The 20,686-nt window shown below is 36.3% G+C and overlaps 1 protein-coding gene across 2 annotated transcripts in view; it reads left to right on the top strand.

Moving 5' to 3' along the window:
* The window catches only part of LOC150087230 (kinesin-like protein KIF21A), a 779,086-nt gene that overhangs the window by 615,182 nt on the left and 143,218 nt on the right, over positions 1-20,686 (top strand). Inside the window, exon 28 of one of the 2 annotated variants that reach the window (XM_090371899.1) lies at positions 7,322-7,468. The exons of the other annotated variant lie outside the window; for it this stretch is intronic. Coding sequence (XP_090228025.1) covers positions 7,322-7,468 — 147 coding nt within the window. The remainder of the gene's footprint in view (positions 1-7,321; positions 7,469-20,686) is intronic. 2 annotated transcript variants of the gene reach the window in all.

Below are 20,686 nucleotides of genomic sequence, written 5' to 3'. Positions count from 1 at the left end.
GAAACGTTAATGGAAACGTTACTGTCATAGAGCATATGCTCAATGACAATGACCTATCCCTTCTAAATGTGGGAACTAACACCTTTTTCCACATGCCTACCCGTACGTTCTCTGCTATTGACCTCTCTATATGCTCCCCCTCTCTCCTTCCTTCAATCACTTGGGAGGTAGAGCAGAATCTTTATGGAAGTGATCACTTCCCCGTGATAACCAGCCTACTTAAAGGGACGCCATGCTCACCTTTTAGGTTACCACGATGGAAGATTGATCAGGCTGACTGGAACACCTTTCAACACCTGGTAGACTTTAACATCAGTACAGTCAGTCGGGAGCCTATCAATGATGCAGTGGCGTACATCACAGAAAGCATTATCCATGCAGCTACAATTCCGAAAACATCTACCCGGTTTCTGCTATTTCCAAAACCTTGGTGGAATACTGAATGCACAGCAGCAAAAAAGGCACAAAATAAAGCTTGGGGGATATTCCGACGATATCCTACCACAGCCAATCTCTTAGCCTTCAAACGTGCACGCACGAACGCGCGATATATTCGTCAAAAGGAATCGTGGGTCCGCTTTACATCCACCATTACTCAGTCAACCAGCAGTAAAGCTATCTGGGACAAAATCTGGAAAATGAAGGGTAAATACACATCGCACCCTTCATCGGTCCTGGAGTTATAATGGATGCGTTATTGCAGACCCAACTGCAATAGCCAATGTACTTGGGGAGACCTTCTCTGCCATCTCGTCAACATCTGCTTACTCCCCAGAATTTCTGGCCTGGAAAGATAAATTTGAAAAGCAGCTAATTAACTTTAAATCTAAAAGGTCTCATCCCTATAACGGGCCCTTTACCATGGAAGAGTTAGAAACAGCTCTAACTCTTACCAAGGCAAGTGCTGCTGGACCAGATCTTATCCATTATGATATGATCAAACATCTGTCTGCAAAATCCATGGACCAACTGCTTTTTCTATATAACAGAATATTTCAAGGAGAGCAGTTTCCGGATTCTTGGCATAAGGCAATCGTGCTTGCCTTTCCTAAGCCAGGAAAGGATCCTAAAATCCCAATGAACTACCATCCTATTGCTCCGACTAGCTGTCTGTGCAGAATTCTGGAGAGAATGGTCAATGCTCGCCTTATATGGTATTTGGAGGGTAATGGGTTCCTCTCCAGATTTCAGTGCGGTTTCCGTAGGAATAGGTCAACTTTGGACCATTTAATCAGGCTTGAAACTTCCATTCAAGATGCCTTTTTAAAACGAGAACACCTGGTGTCAAGTGTTCTTCGATATGGAAAAAGCGTATGACACAACTTGGAGATTTGGAATTTTAAAAGACCTCTACAGTATCGGCCTTAGAGGTAATCTCCCCAATTTTATTAAAAACTTTTTATGTCACCGTTCTTTCCAAGTCCATGTAGGATCTACTCTCTCTCGCTCTTTTAGCCAAGAGGAGGGAGTACCTCAAGGATCCGTTTTAAGTGTCACGCTTTTTGCCATTAAAGTGAATTCCATCACAGAATAACTTCCTCCAACTGTAAATTGTGCCCTCTATGTTGACGATTTTAGCATATTCTGTTATTCCTGCAACATGAGGGTAATTGAGAGGCAACTGCAACGTGCCATTGACCATTTGAACTCATGGGCAATGAATAATGGGGTCAAGTTCTCTCCACAAAAGACTGTTTGCATGCATTTTTGCAGAAAGCGCAATCTTCACCCTGAACCTGAACTGAGGCTTGGACAAAATGTTATCCCAGTAGTACCTGAGACTAGATTTTTGGGGCTTATATTCGATAAAAAGCTGACCTTTCTAGAACACATCTGTCAACTACGTGCGAAGTGCACAAGAGGTTTGAATATCCTATGTGCAATCTCCTCACATTCTTGGGGCGCTGACCGATGTACCTTCATGCACCTCTGTCGTGCACTCGTACGATCTAAGTTAGATTATGGGTGCCAGGTATACGCATCCTCTAGACTCAGTGTACTCCGATGCCTGGATCCCATCCACCATCAGGCGATCCGTATTGCCACTGGAGCATTTCGAACTTCTCCTGTCCATAGCCTCTATGTCGAAGCGAATGAGCCCTCATTATCGCTTCGCAGGAAACAGTTGTCTCTACAGTATGCTTTGAAACTGAAATCCCCACTAGACCATCCGACATGGACACCCGTTTTTGAGCCACGTTGGGAAAATCTGTACAACATTCGCCAGACTACCAATCAACCATTCGGTATTCGTATCCAAAGGCTACTAAGTGATTTGAACATCACATTAGACGATGTTGCTCCATCACCAGGGCAACCTTTCCCCCCCTGGCATGCTCGTGTCCCAAACTGCAACTTCTCCCTTAACAATTGGAGAAAGGACAATACTTCATCCACTGTCTACCTGCAGCTCTTTTTAGCTCAGCGCTCGGAACATGCTGACTTCTTGCTCATCTACACAGATGGCTCGAGGTCAGAAATGTCTGTCGGATCTGCAGCTGTTTTCCCAGACACCACAGTATCTGAGCAGATCTCCAACGAATGCAGTGTGTTCACTGCAGAGCTGCATGCGGTTGAGGCTAGCCTTGGATCGTATTCAAACCACCCACCACAAAAAATATATTATATATACCGATTCTCTGAGTTCACTGCAGGCTTTATCATCGATGAGGTTCAACCCTCATGTCCTGACCCGTATACAGCAGAAGCTGCACTTCCTTGCAGAATTCAAATTTGATGTTCGTTTCTGCTGGATCCCAGGCCACATTGGGATCTCAGGAAATGATTTGGCAGACACTGCAGCCAAATCAGCAAACCTATTTAACTCTTGCTTGTCAGTCCCCTATACAGACTACAGGCCAGTAATCCGAAAGAAACTAGTATCCCAATGGCAACACTCATGGCATGGACAGACTACAAACAAGTTATATGAGATTAAGCCTGTAATTGAACATTGGCAGTCTAGTCTGCGCAAGAACCGAAAAGAGGAAGTTGTTCTATCTCGACTCCACATAGGACATTGTCACTTGACACATTGCTATCTGCTGAGGGCAGACGATCGTCCTATGTGTAGAAATTGTGACACCATTTTAACAGTCCGTCATTTTAATTGAATGTCCGTCTTTTTATAATGACCGCCGTTTATGTTTTAGCCATCTGTCTGAACCTTATACACAGACAGATTTTATCGGACAATGACGTGTCAGCTATTTTTAAGTTTTTACAACTTATTAATCTAAATAATTCTATCTAGAATATTTTTATAGTTTTATGCTCTATGAACGTTTTATATCGTATATTCTTTTAAAATAATATACAAATAATTTTATATTCTACATCCTTTTGACTTGGCGCATTATAGCCTTAGATGCTAATGCGCCATAAAACTCTAAAACAAACCAAACCAAACTTTCTTTAGGATAGCATAAATTAAAGTTACCGAGAGAGCATTTCATAATTACTTTCTTAGTATCCAAAATTGATACCAATACCATAAACTTTATCCTTTTTCAAATTGATCAGGAAAAAAAAAAAAATGTCTGAAGATTTTTAATTCATGAAAAAAAGCTATTCATCGCATGCACATTGGTCATAAGTCATAGCAACCTAGTAATTTATTAATTGGAAGAGAAGATCTAAGTGATAGTTCATCATTGTGAGATAATTAATTGAGGCTGTGCTATTATATCATGTGGTAGATTTAAGTAATTTATTATTGAAATACTACAGTTTGGATGATTGAAACACCTCAATGCGCCAAACTCTTAAACAATTCTGACTACGTTTCGGGAATTCACTGTTTATGCAATCCTGGAGTGGAGTTTTCTGGGACATACCTAGTAATTTGTCATCTCTCTTGCTCTTCAGTTTGTGATGGTTAGGTATACACTGTTACATCACAAATCACTGTTAATAGTTAAGATTATTTATAATTAAATTAATATATAGATAAATTAATCATGTAAAGAAAGTTAAGTTTTTAATTTTTTACGGAGTTTAATTATCAACAGACTGCCCAGTGCTGCATTGTGAGGTTGATTTATATCATCTACTTTGGGGAGTTGGCATTATATGAATTTAATGCCAACAAGCAAGGAGAAAACACTAGTAATCTGACCTCATCACATGACTTGAATTCATTTTTATTGTTGTCCCTCCCCTTTCGAGCTGGTGGTTAACTTTTGGCAGTAGTGCCTGGGCCCTAAACAGATTTGTCAAGTCCTGCCTATAAACATTTTTAATTATTTTCGAATAATGAAATGTATGATAAACTAGTAATTTTTGAAGAGACTCTTGTAACTAGAAAAATAGTTTTACATCTTAAGAACACTAAGGGTAATCTTAAACAGACAAGTAGAAAATAACTGATAATGATGATTGATGTTGATCAAACTTAACCAAACAAATACAAAATAGCACTGTTAATTTCAAATTGCATTTTTATAATTAGCTAAATTTTGTGATCTTTAAAAGTTTTTATGTACTGGTAGTTATCAATTTCAAAATAATTTTTAAAAACCTGGAAAGGTTTCATTTGAACATTTTAAGGTTGCCTAGAATGTTATGAATGTATACTTTTGCTGTTACTTTAGAAAGTTTTCAGACCTCAGTATGGGAACAAAAAACACATGCCATATTTTATCTGACAATTAGCCATTAATCAGAATTAGATTATTGCAGAGATAGAGAATTAACACTTCTGATTATGAGTGCGAACATAGATTCTACAGTTAGTGTCAAAAATCTCTAAATTTTGGGAAGTGAGGAATGGCATGTTTTGATATTTTTGCAGCATTTGACTCCATCCAGATAAAGTAGCTACTGTCTCTAATTTAATTAGTGTATCCATGTTGGCCTGCCTAGAATTTATTTTGTCAAGTTATAAATTTGCACTTTTTAATGTGCAGAGTTTGATCACTTGTTCTGTCTCCTTGGTTTGCCTCAGGGTGGGGGTATCTGTTAGCTGTTTTATTTGCTGCTATTTTGATTTCTTTCATGGTGGTAATCCAGGCTTCACCACTGATGTGAATAACTTGTGCCTAGATGTTGCTGTAAATAGATGATTTAATTTTTCTGGTATTTCTAGTATTATTGTGGAGGATGCCTTTAAACTCCACATCAGAGACATTATTTCTTACTTAAATAGGTTTGGTCTTAAAATAAATCTGCTAAAACTAAATACATTTGTTTTTCTCTTGCACACAATCCAGTTCTAGTTTCTTTATCCATTGGAGAAATCATAATTAACAGGTGTAGTGTGGTTAAGTTTATAGGCATTTAGTTAGCCCCCCCTAGTTTTTTGATTCAAAATCACCGATTTGGGAATGCATTGCTGTAGTTAGGAAAATTTTATTTGGTGCATATTAGAAATTGAAACTTGATCTTACCTAAGTGTTAAACAAGGAGATTATTAGGAAGTATTAATAATACTTTCTAATTTATTATAAGTAATTTTTATGCGAGATTTGTTACCAACTATGCCTCTACTGTTTGGGCATTTAGCAACTCCTCTTCTATATCTGTGCTGGGGGCTGAATATCGAATCTGAAAAGCCCTCAATTTTAAGATTGCGTTTGTTTCATGATTTTTTTTTTTCAAGAATATTTGAGTTACATAAAGTAGACTTAATCGATCTCAGAACCAAATGGAGGATTTCTGTGTTAAAGAAGATGTTTAACATATTTCTTGTGAAGACTACAGTCTGTTTCTTCAGTCTTTCATGGAGGATTCCACAAAATTGACTATGTTCTTGTCATGTACTTTGGTTGCCATTTCATAGACTTAAAGAAATACAAACAGTACTCCATCAGTACTACTTTGATCTAAGTTACTCTTTTCACAATCAATTTTGATTTATGGGACCTGAAGTCTGAGTATCAGATCAATATTGTGTTGCTGATGTGGAGGAATAATGCTTAGATATTTTGTTAGCCCCTTAGTTTTGTAAAGAGATTCTGCCACGTAATGTCCTCTATATGTATTATTTGCTAATTTTGTTGGCAAAATTAGTGAACGGTGTCATGTGACTGAGTTTCTCAGTTCACACATTCAGAACAGCTTTTTTTCATATGCTCCTACTCATGTTTGTTTTCCCAGTGCTTATGTCACCAAACTGACTCAACATTGCACTGACCACCCACATTAACTGGATGCACTACCTTGGATTTTGTGCTTCTTAACTAAGAGTGTAACCCACCTATACTGTCTATTCTTTCTGTATACTCTGTGCTTCCCAGATTCAAATTCTGCATCTGTTTTATATGAGTAATACCATATCTCCAGTATCCCCCCCATCACATCTTATGACTTGACCAGTACTTCAAATTCATCAAATTTATTTGCTATACTGCGCCTAGCATTGGTGTATGTGCAAATATACATGCACCTGTAAATACACGCGCTGTGTGTTAGCCTAACACAGCACGTGTATTTCCTTTTCCATGATCCACAGCAGGCCTTGAAATCCCCAGTACCTTGCTTTCTGGACTGCTGCATGTTCAAATAGAAGCAGTGCAACAATCACTTTGATTTCTGCTTGCAGCTATTGTTAATCTGTTAGTCTGTGTATCCCCCCACTAAGCTAGTAGCTTTCCAACCCACCCAACACTGCCTCGATAGCATCAGCAAATGTTCTTGCACCCTTTCCATTTAAATATATTCCATCCCTGTAGAAGCAGTCTCTCTTGTTAACAAGCACAGATCATGCTGAGAAAAATTTTGTATTGATATGCTTCATTGAAAGTTCAGATTCTGTACGTTATTCACTGTATGACAAGAAGTTGCTAATTGAATTAACCTTCCTTCTGATGTGAGACCAGTCAGCCTTGAATCAGACTAATTTTGGAGTCTGAGTTTTTTATAATGATGTCTCTTTTAATGATACTATTGAAATTAAAAATGGGTTAATAATTTTAGGTTGACTCATTGAAAATGATGCTTCTACAGTTTGTATGCCCAAGACGACAGGCAAATAAAAAAAATAATAATAATAAAGCACAGAGTATGATAGAAGAGAGGCAGCTATTACTTACCTAATTAATTAAAAGAAAACATTTATTTAACAAATATTGTTTGCATTTCATTTCTGTTATACAGGTCTACGGTTTCCTTCTTCCTTTATGTATGTGCAGATCACTGTCAGTAATTTTCTAAATGTTTTCTACATAATGCCTGTGGTTTGGGTTTTTAATTTTGTTTTCTAATACAATATCAGCATTTCCCTTGTACTTATTTTTTTTTATTTTAAGCTTGAAATTTAATTGCTATTAATGCATGTGTTCTATTTTGAATGTTCCCCCATAAAGATTTTTGCTTACATTAGGGAAATGGCTGTCAAACCTATTTCTCCCTTGGCAAGGAGGAAAGTTTACAAGATTCCTCTTCCCGATGCTTCTCCCATCCTCCATCGTAAACATTACACGAATGCCAGACATAATCCTCCACCTCGAGCAACACGACAGACTTCACTGTAAGACAGCTACTGAAAGTCAGGTTGACTATTGCTGAGTCATAAATCTGAATATTTTCATGCTTGCTTTCAATTAAATTTTTGATCTTCAGAAATTCATAATATTTTACTTTTGTAATTCTTTTTGAACTTATAATGTTTTAATATGATTAGATCTTATGTACTTGTATTTTTGGCCTATTCCAATGATTTTTCATTCTTTTTCTTTTTAGCTTAGTAATTTTATATTATTATTATTGGCTTTTTATTTTCTTTTATATTTATGTTAAGACTTTTTTAATTTTGTTATCTATAAAGTTAATTCCAGGTTGGCATTTTTTGAATTTTTGCACTTTTATTCAATGTAAAATTAAAAATATTAAAATGAATTAAATATGATATGTTATTATCATTTAATATTAAACACTTATAATTTTATCATTAATTAAATTGTATTATTACTTCATATTTAAATATTAAAATAAGATATCAGTTTATCAATTTTGGTATCTCTCTCTTTCTCTTACAGCACACAATGATATGGGCTGTAATATAAAATTGATTATAGTGACTGTTTTGTCCAGAACATGAGTAGTTTACATATTTTGTATGTATTTATATGCAATTTTTAAAGTCAGCTGCAGTTGAACCACACAATCCAGCTGTTCATTATTCAGCACCACCCATTTTAAGGATTGGATAAATCTTGCATACTACCCAAGAATTGGCAAGTTGAGTTCCTTGACTAGAGAAGCAGAGTTTTGCAGCTGATTATGTAGAATGGAGCTTAGCCACGAGTTTTTACCATGGTTCTGTAATATTGAGAAATTTTTTGTTTTCTACTGCTATTTTCAATAAGTTATAAGTTATGTATAATTCCTGGATTTCTTGAATTTTACATAAAGCATTAGACTGAAGTTACTGTTTAGTGAATGTTTATAACTTTTAAATTCTTTTGTGAAAAAAACAGCCATAACAGTTTACATCCATATTTTTGCCACCAAAAAGAAAATTAAGTGGCCCAGAGAATATGGTTTTTCGAAATGTCTTAGTTTTTATCGATTACAGAAAAAAAGAGTTGAAAAGGGGTAGTATTTGGTTTGTCGTTATTATGAGGATTTTAAAAGTTTGTAGCCTCAATACGAAAGGGTAGTAGTATAATGTTAAATTCTCTACTTAATGTATAATACTTCAGATACTACCTCACCAAGTTTCATGCAGTTCCAGTAATGTCTTTTTTTTTTTTTTAATTACAGGTCTTGAATGAAGAAAGATAGACAAAATCAGTCACAGTGCAGTCATCCAATATTTTTAAAAAGGGGACTAATTTGGGCAATTCACAAGGATATGGGTACAACGTTGGGGAAGGGACATGCCCTATTGCATGGTTAACAAGTGAGCAGCAGAATTTAAATGAGGGAGGGAGAGAGAGAGCCTGGAAGGTGACTCACACTTTAAGACTTGCTTTTTTTCTTTTTTTTTTTTTTTTTTTTTTTTTTTAGGAGCATTAGCAACTAAGGCTATATTGCTCCGGGGATATGCTATGGTCATTCCCTGACCCTTCCGCATCCTCTGTATTTGGTGGTCACGGGCTCGAACTCCTGTCTAATCAAGAAGTGTGTGCTATGCACTGCTGTTCCTGCCCACCTGGCTATGGAGGTGCCCGTAAGACTTGCAACATCCATCACTCCAGAAGTTGTTGAGAGTGTACGATCTGGTGATGAGTGATCAAGTGATAGTTCAGTACATTGCTAGCATCTTAGGCAGCTCATCTGAATGCATGTACCACTTAATAACAGCAGTCGTCACTATGCAAAAGGTATCTGCATGATAAGTCACAAAGTTGTTGACAGGAGATCAACAACATCCCAGGGACTCACATCTGGTGAGTATGGGCTTTGCTCAGGGTCCTGAGCTGGATATCATCAGTCTTCTCCTTCTTGATGATTCCTCTCTCTATCTCGCAGGGTAACTCGGAAATTTTTTTTTTTTTTTTTGCCTGGTGCAGCATAAGCCTCAAGCTTCCTTGCACTATATGACTAATAATAATAATGATAACACACGAGTTGTCAAGTCAAGTGAACATTTGCATCATTTTCAAGCAGATCTACAAATTTCCTTTCAATGTTTGATTCTGGATGAGATGTGATTCCATCACTTTGAGCCAGAGATAAAGGAGTAGTCCAAACACTGGAAACACAGCTCTTCTTCCCTTCCAAAGAAAGCCAAGCCATTTCCTTCTGCTGGAAAAGTTATAGCATCAGTTTTTTTAAGGATATGATGGAGAGTTGGTACTGGGTCACCATCAGAAAGGCCAGTCAGTCATAGGAGCATATCACCCAGACCTTGTGATGCATTTGCATGAAAACATTAAAGACAAATGCCAAAAAAAACTCAGCAAAGGAATCTTGTTCTACCAGGACAATGCACTTGCTCACAAGTCTGTCATCGCCATAGTTGCACTGCATGGTTGCAGCTTTGAAATCTTGGACTTTCTCCCATATTTACCAGATATAGCACCATAGGACTTTCACTTATTTCTAATTTAAAAAAAAATACCTGGCTGGCATCCGTTTTCTCACTGACAGTGATGTCATTCTTGGAGGCCCAACAAAATTTTCTTTGCAGTTGGAATCAATGCATTGCAACATCAGTTGCAAAATTGTATAAACTGCAAAAAAGGACTATGATTCCAGACTCCTCAAATAAACTCTTCATACTTGGGACAAAAACTTTTCAAATTCTCCTCATAGAAGTTAATGAATTAATGACTGTTATACATATGAGAATTTATTTGGAGATGTTTATTGAGGGATTTTCACATTATTTTACACTTAATACAGGTTTCTACAGTTCAAGGTTCTGTTGAACCTCCCTGTTAAAGGCTTTAAACAGATGTAGGATGCTGGCACTGAAACTAACCAGTAACTGCTATTAGTGATCTGATCCAGTTCCAACAGCCCATTTATAGTGGTTAGTGGTCAGCTCTAGTATTGGCATTCAGCACATCCCATATTTGTTCATAGGTTTGAAGATAGGGTTCAGCAGAACTTCAGAACCAACCTTGCCAATCTACCAGGGTGATCATTTAATTTGTGGACTGGTGCAAAGTCTTATCTTAATTGTCATCATCTGAATCTTCTGTGGATTTCTCCTTCTCAAAATACCTTGAACTTTACCTACTTTTGCCACCATCTTACCCATGCATTAAATACTTCTTGCAAGCCATTTTTCGAAAGACTGAAGTGCTTCTGTTGTGGCTCTGTGAGCATAGTGTCAGACACAAAACGCTTGCCTTTCGGAGCTTTCTTCAAATGTGGAAACAGAAAGAAATCACATTGTCTTGGCCTGGAATTGTCTTGATGAAGAAACCACTTCATACCAGAATATGGCTATCCTCCCAAGACACTCATTACCATATGCTCCATTCATCTCTTTAACTGTTTAACTCTTTAACGGCAGTTATGGAAAGTGTGTGCAGTAAACAATCTGCAAATTAAGTGATCATCCCTTGTATATTAGGTATAGATTGATGTGGTAACTTCACTAAACATCTTTAAATTAGTTTACGTTATTCGTATTTGGGCAAATTTCATGAAAGCAATTTCTCCTGATATTTCTAAAACTTTTGTTTATATTTGGCATAAAGGTCCTCAACTTTTCCACTACTCTTGTATATTAATGACCTTCTTTCACTGATTGTAAATCCTGCCCATAGTTTGGCTGATGATAGCACACTGCATCCCTCTTTACAGTTCTTCCATTTCTACAGATGCTTCCATTGACATTGTTTTTCTGAACAATCTGTAATTCCACCATTCTTCTCAGCCAGTCTAGACATGCAGAATAGAGTTGCTTCAATGAATCAACATCCATTCACTGTCCAGATGTAGCTTTTTCTCTTCCTTGTTTAACTCCTACTGCTACTATTCATTGAAACAGCCTTCCTTTCATTTTCAAAAATTTCAGTGTACAGAAATTCAAGTTTTATGTCAAATGTCTTGTCTTCTCAACCTTGAACTTATGCATGGTACTTATTACTTTATGTTCTAATACTGTGCTCATTTGGTTTTTATTTTTAAAAAAATCAAATCCAATTGCAAGTTGCAAGATTTGCCAAGTTCAGCTGTACACTAAAAATTATAAATATATGAATAATAGTTCAATTTTATTTTTTTACAGTTATTTGTGTAAAATTTTGTTTATTTGGGTAATTGGGAATTAGGTATAGTTCAACATATTAATATTTAAAAAAAATACTACATGAACATCCTTATTGAAACATGCTATATGGGTAAAAAAAAAAAAAAACGCTCGTATACACACAGTAGTAAAACTGGTACATAGCAAGCCATCTTTCTCTGTGGTACTACTTTTCACTCTCTAAAACTGACAGTGGTAGAGAATGAAAAGGACCATGGGGTAATTGTGCAGGCAGATATGAAGTTCTCTGAGCAGTGCAGACAGGCTGCAAGAGTAGCTCATGGTGTATTGTCAATGATATATAGGAATTTTTCTAGCAGGGATAAGGAGGTGATTATTCCCTTGTATAAGGGAATGGTCAGGCCACACCTTTACTGTATACAGGTCTGGAGGCCTCATTTCAAGAAGGATGTAGAGCTGCTGGAACGAGTACAGAGAAGGCAACAAGATTAGTGAATGGAACAAAGGGTTATTATGAAGAAAGGCTTAAGTTTCGCAAATTACAGTGTCTGGAGACTAGGCACTAGCGAGGTGATCTGATAGAGGTGTATAAAGACTGGAATGGTTTGAGCATGCTCAATGCCGATGGGATTCTACCTCTTGCTCAGAATAATCACCTGAGAGGGCATAAATTCAGATTGAGGAAAGACAGATGTAGGATAGATGTGCAGAAATTTGCCTTTAGCCATGGGTAGTTGGTTGGTGGAACAGACGTCCATCCCTTATTGTGGAAGTTGATAGCCTAAATAAGTTTAAGACTCAGCTGGACGGGTATTTCGAACGAACAGAGGGGTGAAATGGGAGTGGTGTTTTTTTTTTTTTTTGGCTGATGCTGCATAAGCTCGCTTTCTTGCATCATATGCCTCTACTAATGCTAATCTTTTGATGATACAATAGCTGTACTTCTCTTAGGCATGCTTTCTTTTCCAACTTCCATTAAATGTTTCTCCAGAATTTCCTTTAATCTTTCCTAAAAAGCAGCTGCCACACACACAGCTGGCTTAGGAGGCAGTTTTGGCTGATACCTAATTTTTTGCTCTAATGCATCCTATGTGTTCAGTTAGGATTGAGGTTTTAGTTTTTCATCTGGCCATTTCAGCTTTTCAACACTACAAACCAGTACTTCCCTTCATGACATAGCATTGTCATGCTAATACAAGACAAGGATAGTTTCTGTAGTACTGCCAAATGTAGGTAGTGCATAATTGTACAAAATTCAGAGCTGGTTATGGACATCATGATTTCAGGCACTGCCACCAACCATGTCTTAATCAACTGAATGAGCCCTGCACCACCAGACCAATTCCACCAAACTTTGTGGTTGAATACACACCAAGAAGTACCTCCCAGGTAATCTCCACACCCAAACACACCATGAGAATGAATTGTGTAGCAAGATTTGCCATTCTCTAGCACCTTTTGCTACTGTTGTAGGGTCAGTGAATGTCACAAATGACACTACTCCTCCAAATGTATTTGGCATTGGTGACGATGATATTTAGTTAATGTTCATCTGATCTACCATTGAATCCAAGGTTATGCAGCTCCCTATAGAAGGTTGACATACTGATGGATATTCCTGTATCCTGTTGGATCTGTTATGCGATATCTTTTGCAGAAGAAAAGTGTGAAGCATGTACTATCCACTTGGTTCTTCGTGTGTGTTTCATGAATTCATCAACATGACAAGACCTTTTTTCATTGAGATACCACCTACATTCTTATATTTTTGATTAACATTTACCATAATGGGTTTTGGGAGGTTCAGACAAGTTCCACTTGCATGCCCATCAGCCATCACCCCATTTCAACTGGAATTGGAACTTTGAAACTTTCAATCTAAATTTCAATTCCAATCTTTACGTGGAAACTTACTGACTGAAATTCTTAGTTTCGCTTCAAAACCCATATTTGCTTCTAACATGCTGCTTTTTTTTGCATAGACAGGCCTGTTAGATTTATATTGGCATGTTTGCACTGAAACACATCCACACATGACTTCTGGCACAGTACACAGTATTTCAGTTGGAGTATTCAAATACTTTCAGCCTTGTACTCTACATAAATGAATTTTATAAAGGCTATTTTTTGAGACTCATTCCAGAATAATAGCAAAACATTCTCCTTTAGTGAAAGACAGTATAATGCTGACTGTACAATGCTTTAAAACTTACTTAATACAAAGATGCTTAAAAAATTGCTTAATACAAAGTATCATCTACAAATGCTTGTTTCCATGCTATCTCCATTACAGACAGAATCACACTGAATTCTATATATATGTCATAACAGACAATCAACTGGAGATGGACCCAAGTTTGTGCAACTTGTGATAATATAGACTACAGAAAATATTGATGACCTGATTTTGAACTTCCATTGGTTTTGATTATAATACATAGCCAAGCCACAAAGCAACATCTAATTGTGTCCATCAAATTGTCCACAAAGAATTGTGCATGAAAAAAAAATTTCTTGTGAAAAGGATTCTGAAGGAAAATTGAATGGGGATCCAGAGGAGTAGAGTGCAAACTGTGCGAAGACAATTTTTGTGAAGTTGCTGAGGATGTGAACAAGTTTGTCAACCAATTAATGACCATAGATGAAACTTTCATTCAGAGATTTAAAAACAGTCCATGGAGTGACAACATGATTGGCAACCTTGCTGCAAGAAACTTAAGGATGCTATCAATTTGATGGCATTCTTGGTTACTGATACATCAATGTTTTTTTTTTTTTTTTGGAAGAAATAAGGGTGAAGTTCATTTGATTACATAGGTCAAGAAGTCTGATTTTGGCTTAAGAAACCCAAAATTTTCTGGAATTCAGACACAGAAGTTGATGAAATTGAATTAAGTAATGTATCATAAACAGATGAAAAATATATTATTTCATCAAAATAAAAAGTAGAAACAAGTTTTTACAATATTTTTTATAAATTTTTAATGACTTTTATAAATTTAATTTGATTTTTTTTTTCAACAATTTCACTTATTCTTTTAGGAGCATGGTGTGCAGGTATATCAAGAACTGGAAATTGATGAAATAATGAGTATTTAAACCTGCAAGGAGTCTAATCTGCCTTTAATTTCTTGAACAATTACAGAATATTCTCAAACATTTTATGGTACTTCATGTACCACTTCTTCAGTGAACTATAATGTTCTTGCAATACCATTGCCCTCAAACACCTCCATGGGTATGTGAGACTGATGGTATTCTAAGGACATCATTACGGTTCACTGAAGAAACAGTACAATAAATACTACTAAACAATAATCTGTAATTCTTTAAGAAATTAAATGTAAATTTCAGTGGAAACCCATTTAAGACAATCCTGTTCATGTCGACATCCAGCTTTTCTTAAATTTTTTTCCAAGTCCCAGCTGCCTGCCTATAGCATTTAGTAAGTTTTAACCTCATAACTTGTTGTCGAGATGCCTGTTCACCCATCTGTCTTGACGCAATTACGCAGTCCAAGATACAAATTTTTCTACTTTTGTTATTGCTTATGCCCACTTTTCAGTTTTATTGATGTAAAATTACTGGATATCATTGCTTCACTGGGTTTATTAAAAGGATTCTGTTTCTTGCTTGTGATTAGTGAAATTTTTCTTTTACTTTTCTGTGGCATATTTTAAAATTTTTTTTCTCTCTCTCCCTCTTTATATGTATGTACTGTACTTTGTATACCAACAATGGCTGCTAAGGCAAAAAAAATGAAAGCTAGAACTGCACACTCTTGAGACAAAATATCTAGCAATGGAAGATGGAAATAAGCATGCAAATGTGTGCAGCAACATTATAACTTTACTTACAACTGTATTTGTGGCAAAGGGAAGGTTTCTGACATGTCACAGCCAGAAGATTGGAAAGAAAGGCTTCAAACTATCATAGCAGAGTACTGCCCTACTGACATCAACGATGCTGATTAAATGATCCTGTCCGTCAAACACATCCTGGTTAAGACCTACTTGCTCAAAGGACCTATTGCAATTATAAGAAAGCAACTGAGACTCTATGTAACAGACCTAGTGGCTACAAACATCTATGGGAGTAATGAAGTCAGTTTACTTGTATCAGCAAATTCAAAAATCAAGGGCAAGTGTTGCCCATTCTTGAAGAATAATATTCTTCAAGAATTCAGCGAAAACAATGACCATTCACAATTATTTTATGCGCGCCTTCCTTCTGAATGCCAATGGTCCTTCATTTGAAGGTTTCAATCTGTCCAAGATTGGCAATCATGATAATGGTCTGGAATTCTATTCAGTCATTGGATTGGAATGAGCAGAAAGAGTTTGAGAAAGAAGCGGCTGCAGCTGATGATGGGGGGTTGAATGTTCTGCACCCTGCACTGATGAAGAAATCCTGGCCACAGCGACCAATATCCATCCACCCAGTGATGAGGAAAATGAGAAAGAAGATGAATCTACCCCACCCCTAACTGTAAAGGAAGCTTTACATGCATTCAATGTTCTCAGAAAGTAAGTCATATTGTAAAGTGGTGATGAAAGTATTCTTGGCCATAATGACACTGTAGGGAATAGAATTGAAAAAGAACAGCTGAAAACGGCAAGTGAAGAGACGTTAAGTGATTGTTTTAGGTATTAGACCTTTTGTGTTTTTTCCCCAATTTTTATGTAAACTAGCTTATGTAATTTGATGTCAATTTATATTGATTTTAGCTTGTTTTTTTTGTTGTTTGACAAAATAAATGCTTTTGGTTGTGTGTAATGTACTGAATTACTGTCAAACATGTAATTACACTAAATGTAATTGTTTTAGGTGGAGGAGGAGGGAGATTGGCAGGGGCACGGTTATGTTGACAACTGCTTATGTCAACATGAATGTTTCAGTCCCTCAGCAAGTTGGTTAAACAGGTTCCACTGTACACTCCATACAAGTTTAAGTGCATGTTATTTCACTAATTTCCAACAATTTCATTATAATTTTTGGCAACCATTTCAAAATAAGAAAATTAAACTAGTTCTTAAACCATTTAAAAGCATTTATATACCAAGATTTTATTTTTACAAATTTTGAAAACTCCAAAAAAAAAAAAATTCACTCCATTGGGTCAACTGATAGAAATAAACCAAACCAGGATCCACACACAAATTAGGGATACAATGCAAGAAAACAAGCTTATACAGTATCAGCCAAAAAAAAAAAACGCCTTCCAATTTCATCCATTTGTTCGCTCCAAAAGTTTGTTCAGTTCTTCCTTCAATTTATTTAGGCTATCAATTTCCACAATGAAAGATTGAAGTTTGTTCCAGCAATCAACCACCCATTGGCTAAAGGCAAATTGGCTTTCTTTAATTTGAATTTATGCCCCCCTCAGGTTTGTAATCTGAGCAAGAGGAAGAATCCCATCAGCATTGAGCTTGCTCAAAGCCTTATACACCTCAATCAATCACCTTGCATGTGCCTAGTTTCTTATGTTGCAATTTACAAAACTTAAGTCTTTCTTAGTAAGCAACACCCCCTCTTTGTTTCCCTCACCAATCTAGTTGCCTTTTCTTTACTCATTCTAGCAACTCTACATCTTTTCTAAAATGAGGCATCCAGATCTGTACACAATACTCAAGGTGTGGTCTGACCATTGGGTTATACAAAGGAGTAATCACCTTATCCCTGCTAGCAAAAGTCCTGTATATCATTGACAAGACCCCATGACCTTCTTTGGCAGCTTGTCTGCACTGCTCAGAAAATTTCATATCTGACTGCACAATTACCCCCAGGTCTTTTTCATTCTCCCACTACCCTGAGTGTAGTACTGTACAGTTGGTGTGTTACTCTGGGTTTACTGCTACCCGTATGCAGTAATTTGCATTTGTCAATGTCGCTACTTCTCAGCCCATCTGCCCAACTTTCATTTCTGTCATTAACAACCCTGCCAACCTTTGTATCATCTGCAAACTTGGACATTAAGCCTAATATACCTTCATCAATATCATGATAAATATAGAAAACAAATGGTCCCAACCAATAGTGGGCTTGCGGGAGCCCATTGTTAAATTTTTTGAAAATTTGTGAGCTGTTAAGGTGAGATGATAATTTATTTTACAAATGAAATTCTGAATGCAATTATTGAGTATCGAGAGCTGAAACTATGGTGGGGCAAGCGGGGCCTCATTCCCAGCATTTTAATGGCACAATCAACCAGATGTGTTTTAAAATTGCTTAATTTTTGATTTAATTACAGTCAGACCTCTGTTTGACCAACTTCTTTATAGCAAATTTTTTTGAATCCCCATTGGTAATTACATTTAAAATAGTTTCTGTTGAATGAAGAAAATTGCCATATAACGAACGGATTAAGAGAGAGCTTTGTATGCATTGTTCTCACCTTTAGGCAATTTAGGTAATTAGAAAGTGTGAATTAAGATTGAAAGGGATTACCGTTTCACAATGTTAGTGGTGTCCGTAAAACCTATGCAGTCATATACCGAGAAGTTGCGCTAGTTAGTATGCTTTCCATAGCCAGTCAGAGGATTAAAAAGATTCCCAACACATATAGCCTCTGGTCAACCTGTGTGGTGGTTCTCCTTTACTCTGACAAACAGGCATATGTTTTTCAGAGAAGTGAGTGATCCTCCTGTTTGTTTACGTGGTCACAGTAGCTGAATATCCGTGTGATTCCGATATTTTGCACAATATTCAAAGAACTAGTGAGAGTAGCGAAGTAGGGGGGGGATTGAGGCAACTAAGATATTATATAAACTTTACGAAGATGAGATGTTAGCAGATTTTGAAACTTTGTTGAGGCTTTCACTTTGTAGAAAATGTTCTAAAATATAATGGCATACAGGCAATAATTAAAAAAAAAAAATTTTTTTTATTCATTATATCACTAATCTCCAAAAATCCACTGTGAATTAAGGATGATTGCTAAAGAACTTCAGATTTGGAAACTATAAAGCTCGATCATGTGTTCGGGCCACGATGAGCAACTTGTAGCTTGCAAACAGCAATTGCAGGTTGGAGGAATTATCCCGCTTTTTGCAAACATTTTGAATCGGAAGTTAAATATTCCAGATTATTAATCTGAAATTTCTTAACCATTTAGCACTAATGATCGACATCCTGCAGGAGCTCTCTTACTTTCCAGAAGCTTTACAGAATCACTATGGTAAAAGCAGATAAATTAGTTCTTCTGACTATCAATGCTATTGCTAATTTGAAAAATTCTGAAGGAAATTATGAAGCTAAAATTGAGAGCATGTTTGAAGCGGGAAAGAATTTGAAGGAATCGAAAGTAAGAACACATTTAAGTTTACCTCATGACAAGTTATTAAATGCATTGTTTTTATCCTTACAGGACAAGTTATTAAGACAACCCCAAGGATCAGTATTAGGATCACTGTTTTTTTTAATTTTCATAAACGACATCGATGAAGGGACAGATAGCGTGATGTCTAAATTTGTAGATGTTAAAATTGGTAGAGTAGTTAATGAGAGCTTCTTCAGAGAGACCTAGATAGACTTCAGGAATAGTCAGAAAAATGGCAGCTATGCTTTAATCCAACAAAGTGTAAGGTATTACATTTGGGAAACAGTAATCCCAAAATAACTTATTCACTTGGTGGGGTTCAACTAAACCCAGCACTGGAGGAAAGGGACTTGGGTGTTACGATACGGTCAGACATGAAATTCTCTGAGCATTGTAAACAAGTTGCAAGGAAGACCCGTGGTGTCCTATCGATGATCTATCGAACTTTTGCAAGTAGAGATAGGGATGTGATAATCCCATTATATAAGGCTTTTGTTAGACCACACTTGGAATACTGTGTTCAAGTATGGAGACCACACCTAAAGAAAGACATCGAGCTTCTTGAAAGGGTGCAAAGACGAGTAATAACTCGCCTGGTGAGATCGGCAAAAGGGTGTCCATATGAAGAAAGACTTTGAATATGTGGGTTGCAGAGTTTGGAAACTAGACACCTTAGAGGAGATTTGATTGAGGTGTTTAAGGCTCTGAGAGGCATCAGTAAAATGAATGAGGATGGAATTTTCAAGGTTATAAATGATGCTAGAACTAGGAGACATAAATTCAAGTTACAGGGAGAAATGTTTAAATTGGACTGCAGGAAGTTTTATTTTAGCCAACGAGTTATAAATTACTGGAATAAGTTGCCTGCATGGGTGGTAGAGGCTGACAGTTTGGAGAAATTCAAAGGTCATCTGGATAGTACCTTCGGGTAAGGGAAGCGCATAGAATGATAGGTTTAATCTTCTTTTCTTTTACCACTAATTATTATTATTTATTTATTTTATTTTATTATTTTTTTATCGTTGTTTTATTCATTTTTTTTTTTTTTTTTTGTCAGTGCAGCATAAGCCATAAGCTTTCTTGCACCATGCAGCCATTACTAATACTAAAATACTAACAGAGTGATTTTAAATTAAATAAAGAAAATAATGACCATTGAAAGAAATTTTAAACATATGCTAGCCCAAATTGTGGAATATGAAAGAACTTTCTTCTCAGCGGCAAGACGATGAAACTGAATAAGAAATTTAAATTTTCTGATAATATATGAAATAAAAATTAATGATTTTAGAGATTTTGTCAGACATTTTTTTTTAAAGTCGAGTGAAATTCCCTTTTCAATTAAGAAAGGCAGAAATATCTTTGAAACCATTGTGATTAGTAGTGCTGAAGCTGATCGAGCTTTCAGCGTAATAAATAATATTGCGTGAATAAACGAATGAATAATGTTGACAATTAAACACATTGCAGATTATGATAACCATACATTTAAATGGAAAACCATTGCTTCAGTTTGATCCGAATCGTTACGTCAAATCATTCCTCTGTAATCATCACTCAGCTATTGAGCAAAGCAGAAGATGGACAACAAATATTAATGAAGAAGTAAATTGTATATGGCAATTTTTAGAATAAATTTTTCTTGAATATATGTGTAATTTTTTTTTTTTTTTCTTTTCGTGTAATCTGTGATTTTTGTGTACCTTTTCTAGAATCCTGTAGTTTTTTGTTTTTTTTTGTCACAGTCATATGACATT

Source organism: Mastigoproctus giganteus, chromosome 4 (genome assembly GCF_048544385.1).
Source record: "Mastigoproctus giganteus isolate SK-2022 chromosome 4, ASM4854438v1, whole genome shotgun sequence".
NCBI classification, from domain to species: Eukaryota; Metazoa; Arthropoda; class Arachnida; order Uropygi; family Thelyphonidae; genus Mastigoproctus; species Mastigoproctus giganteus.
The sequence above is the reverse complement of the archived record's forward strand: the minus strand, read 5'-3'. Positions and strand labels throughout refer to the sequence as shown.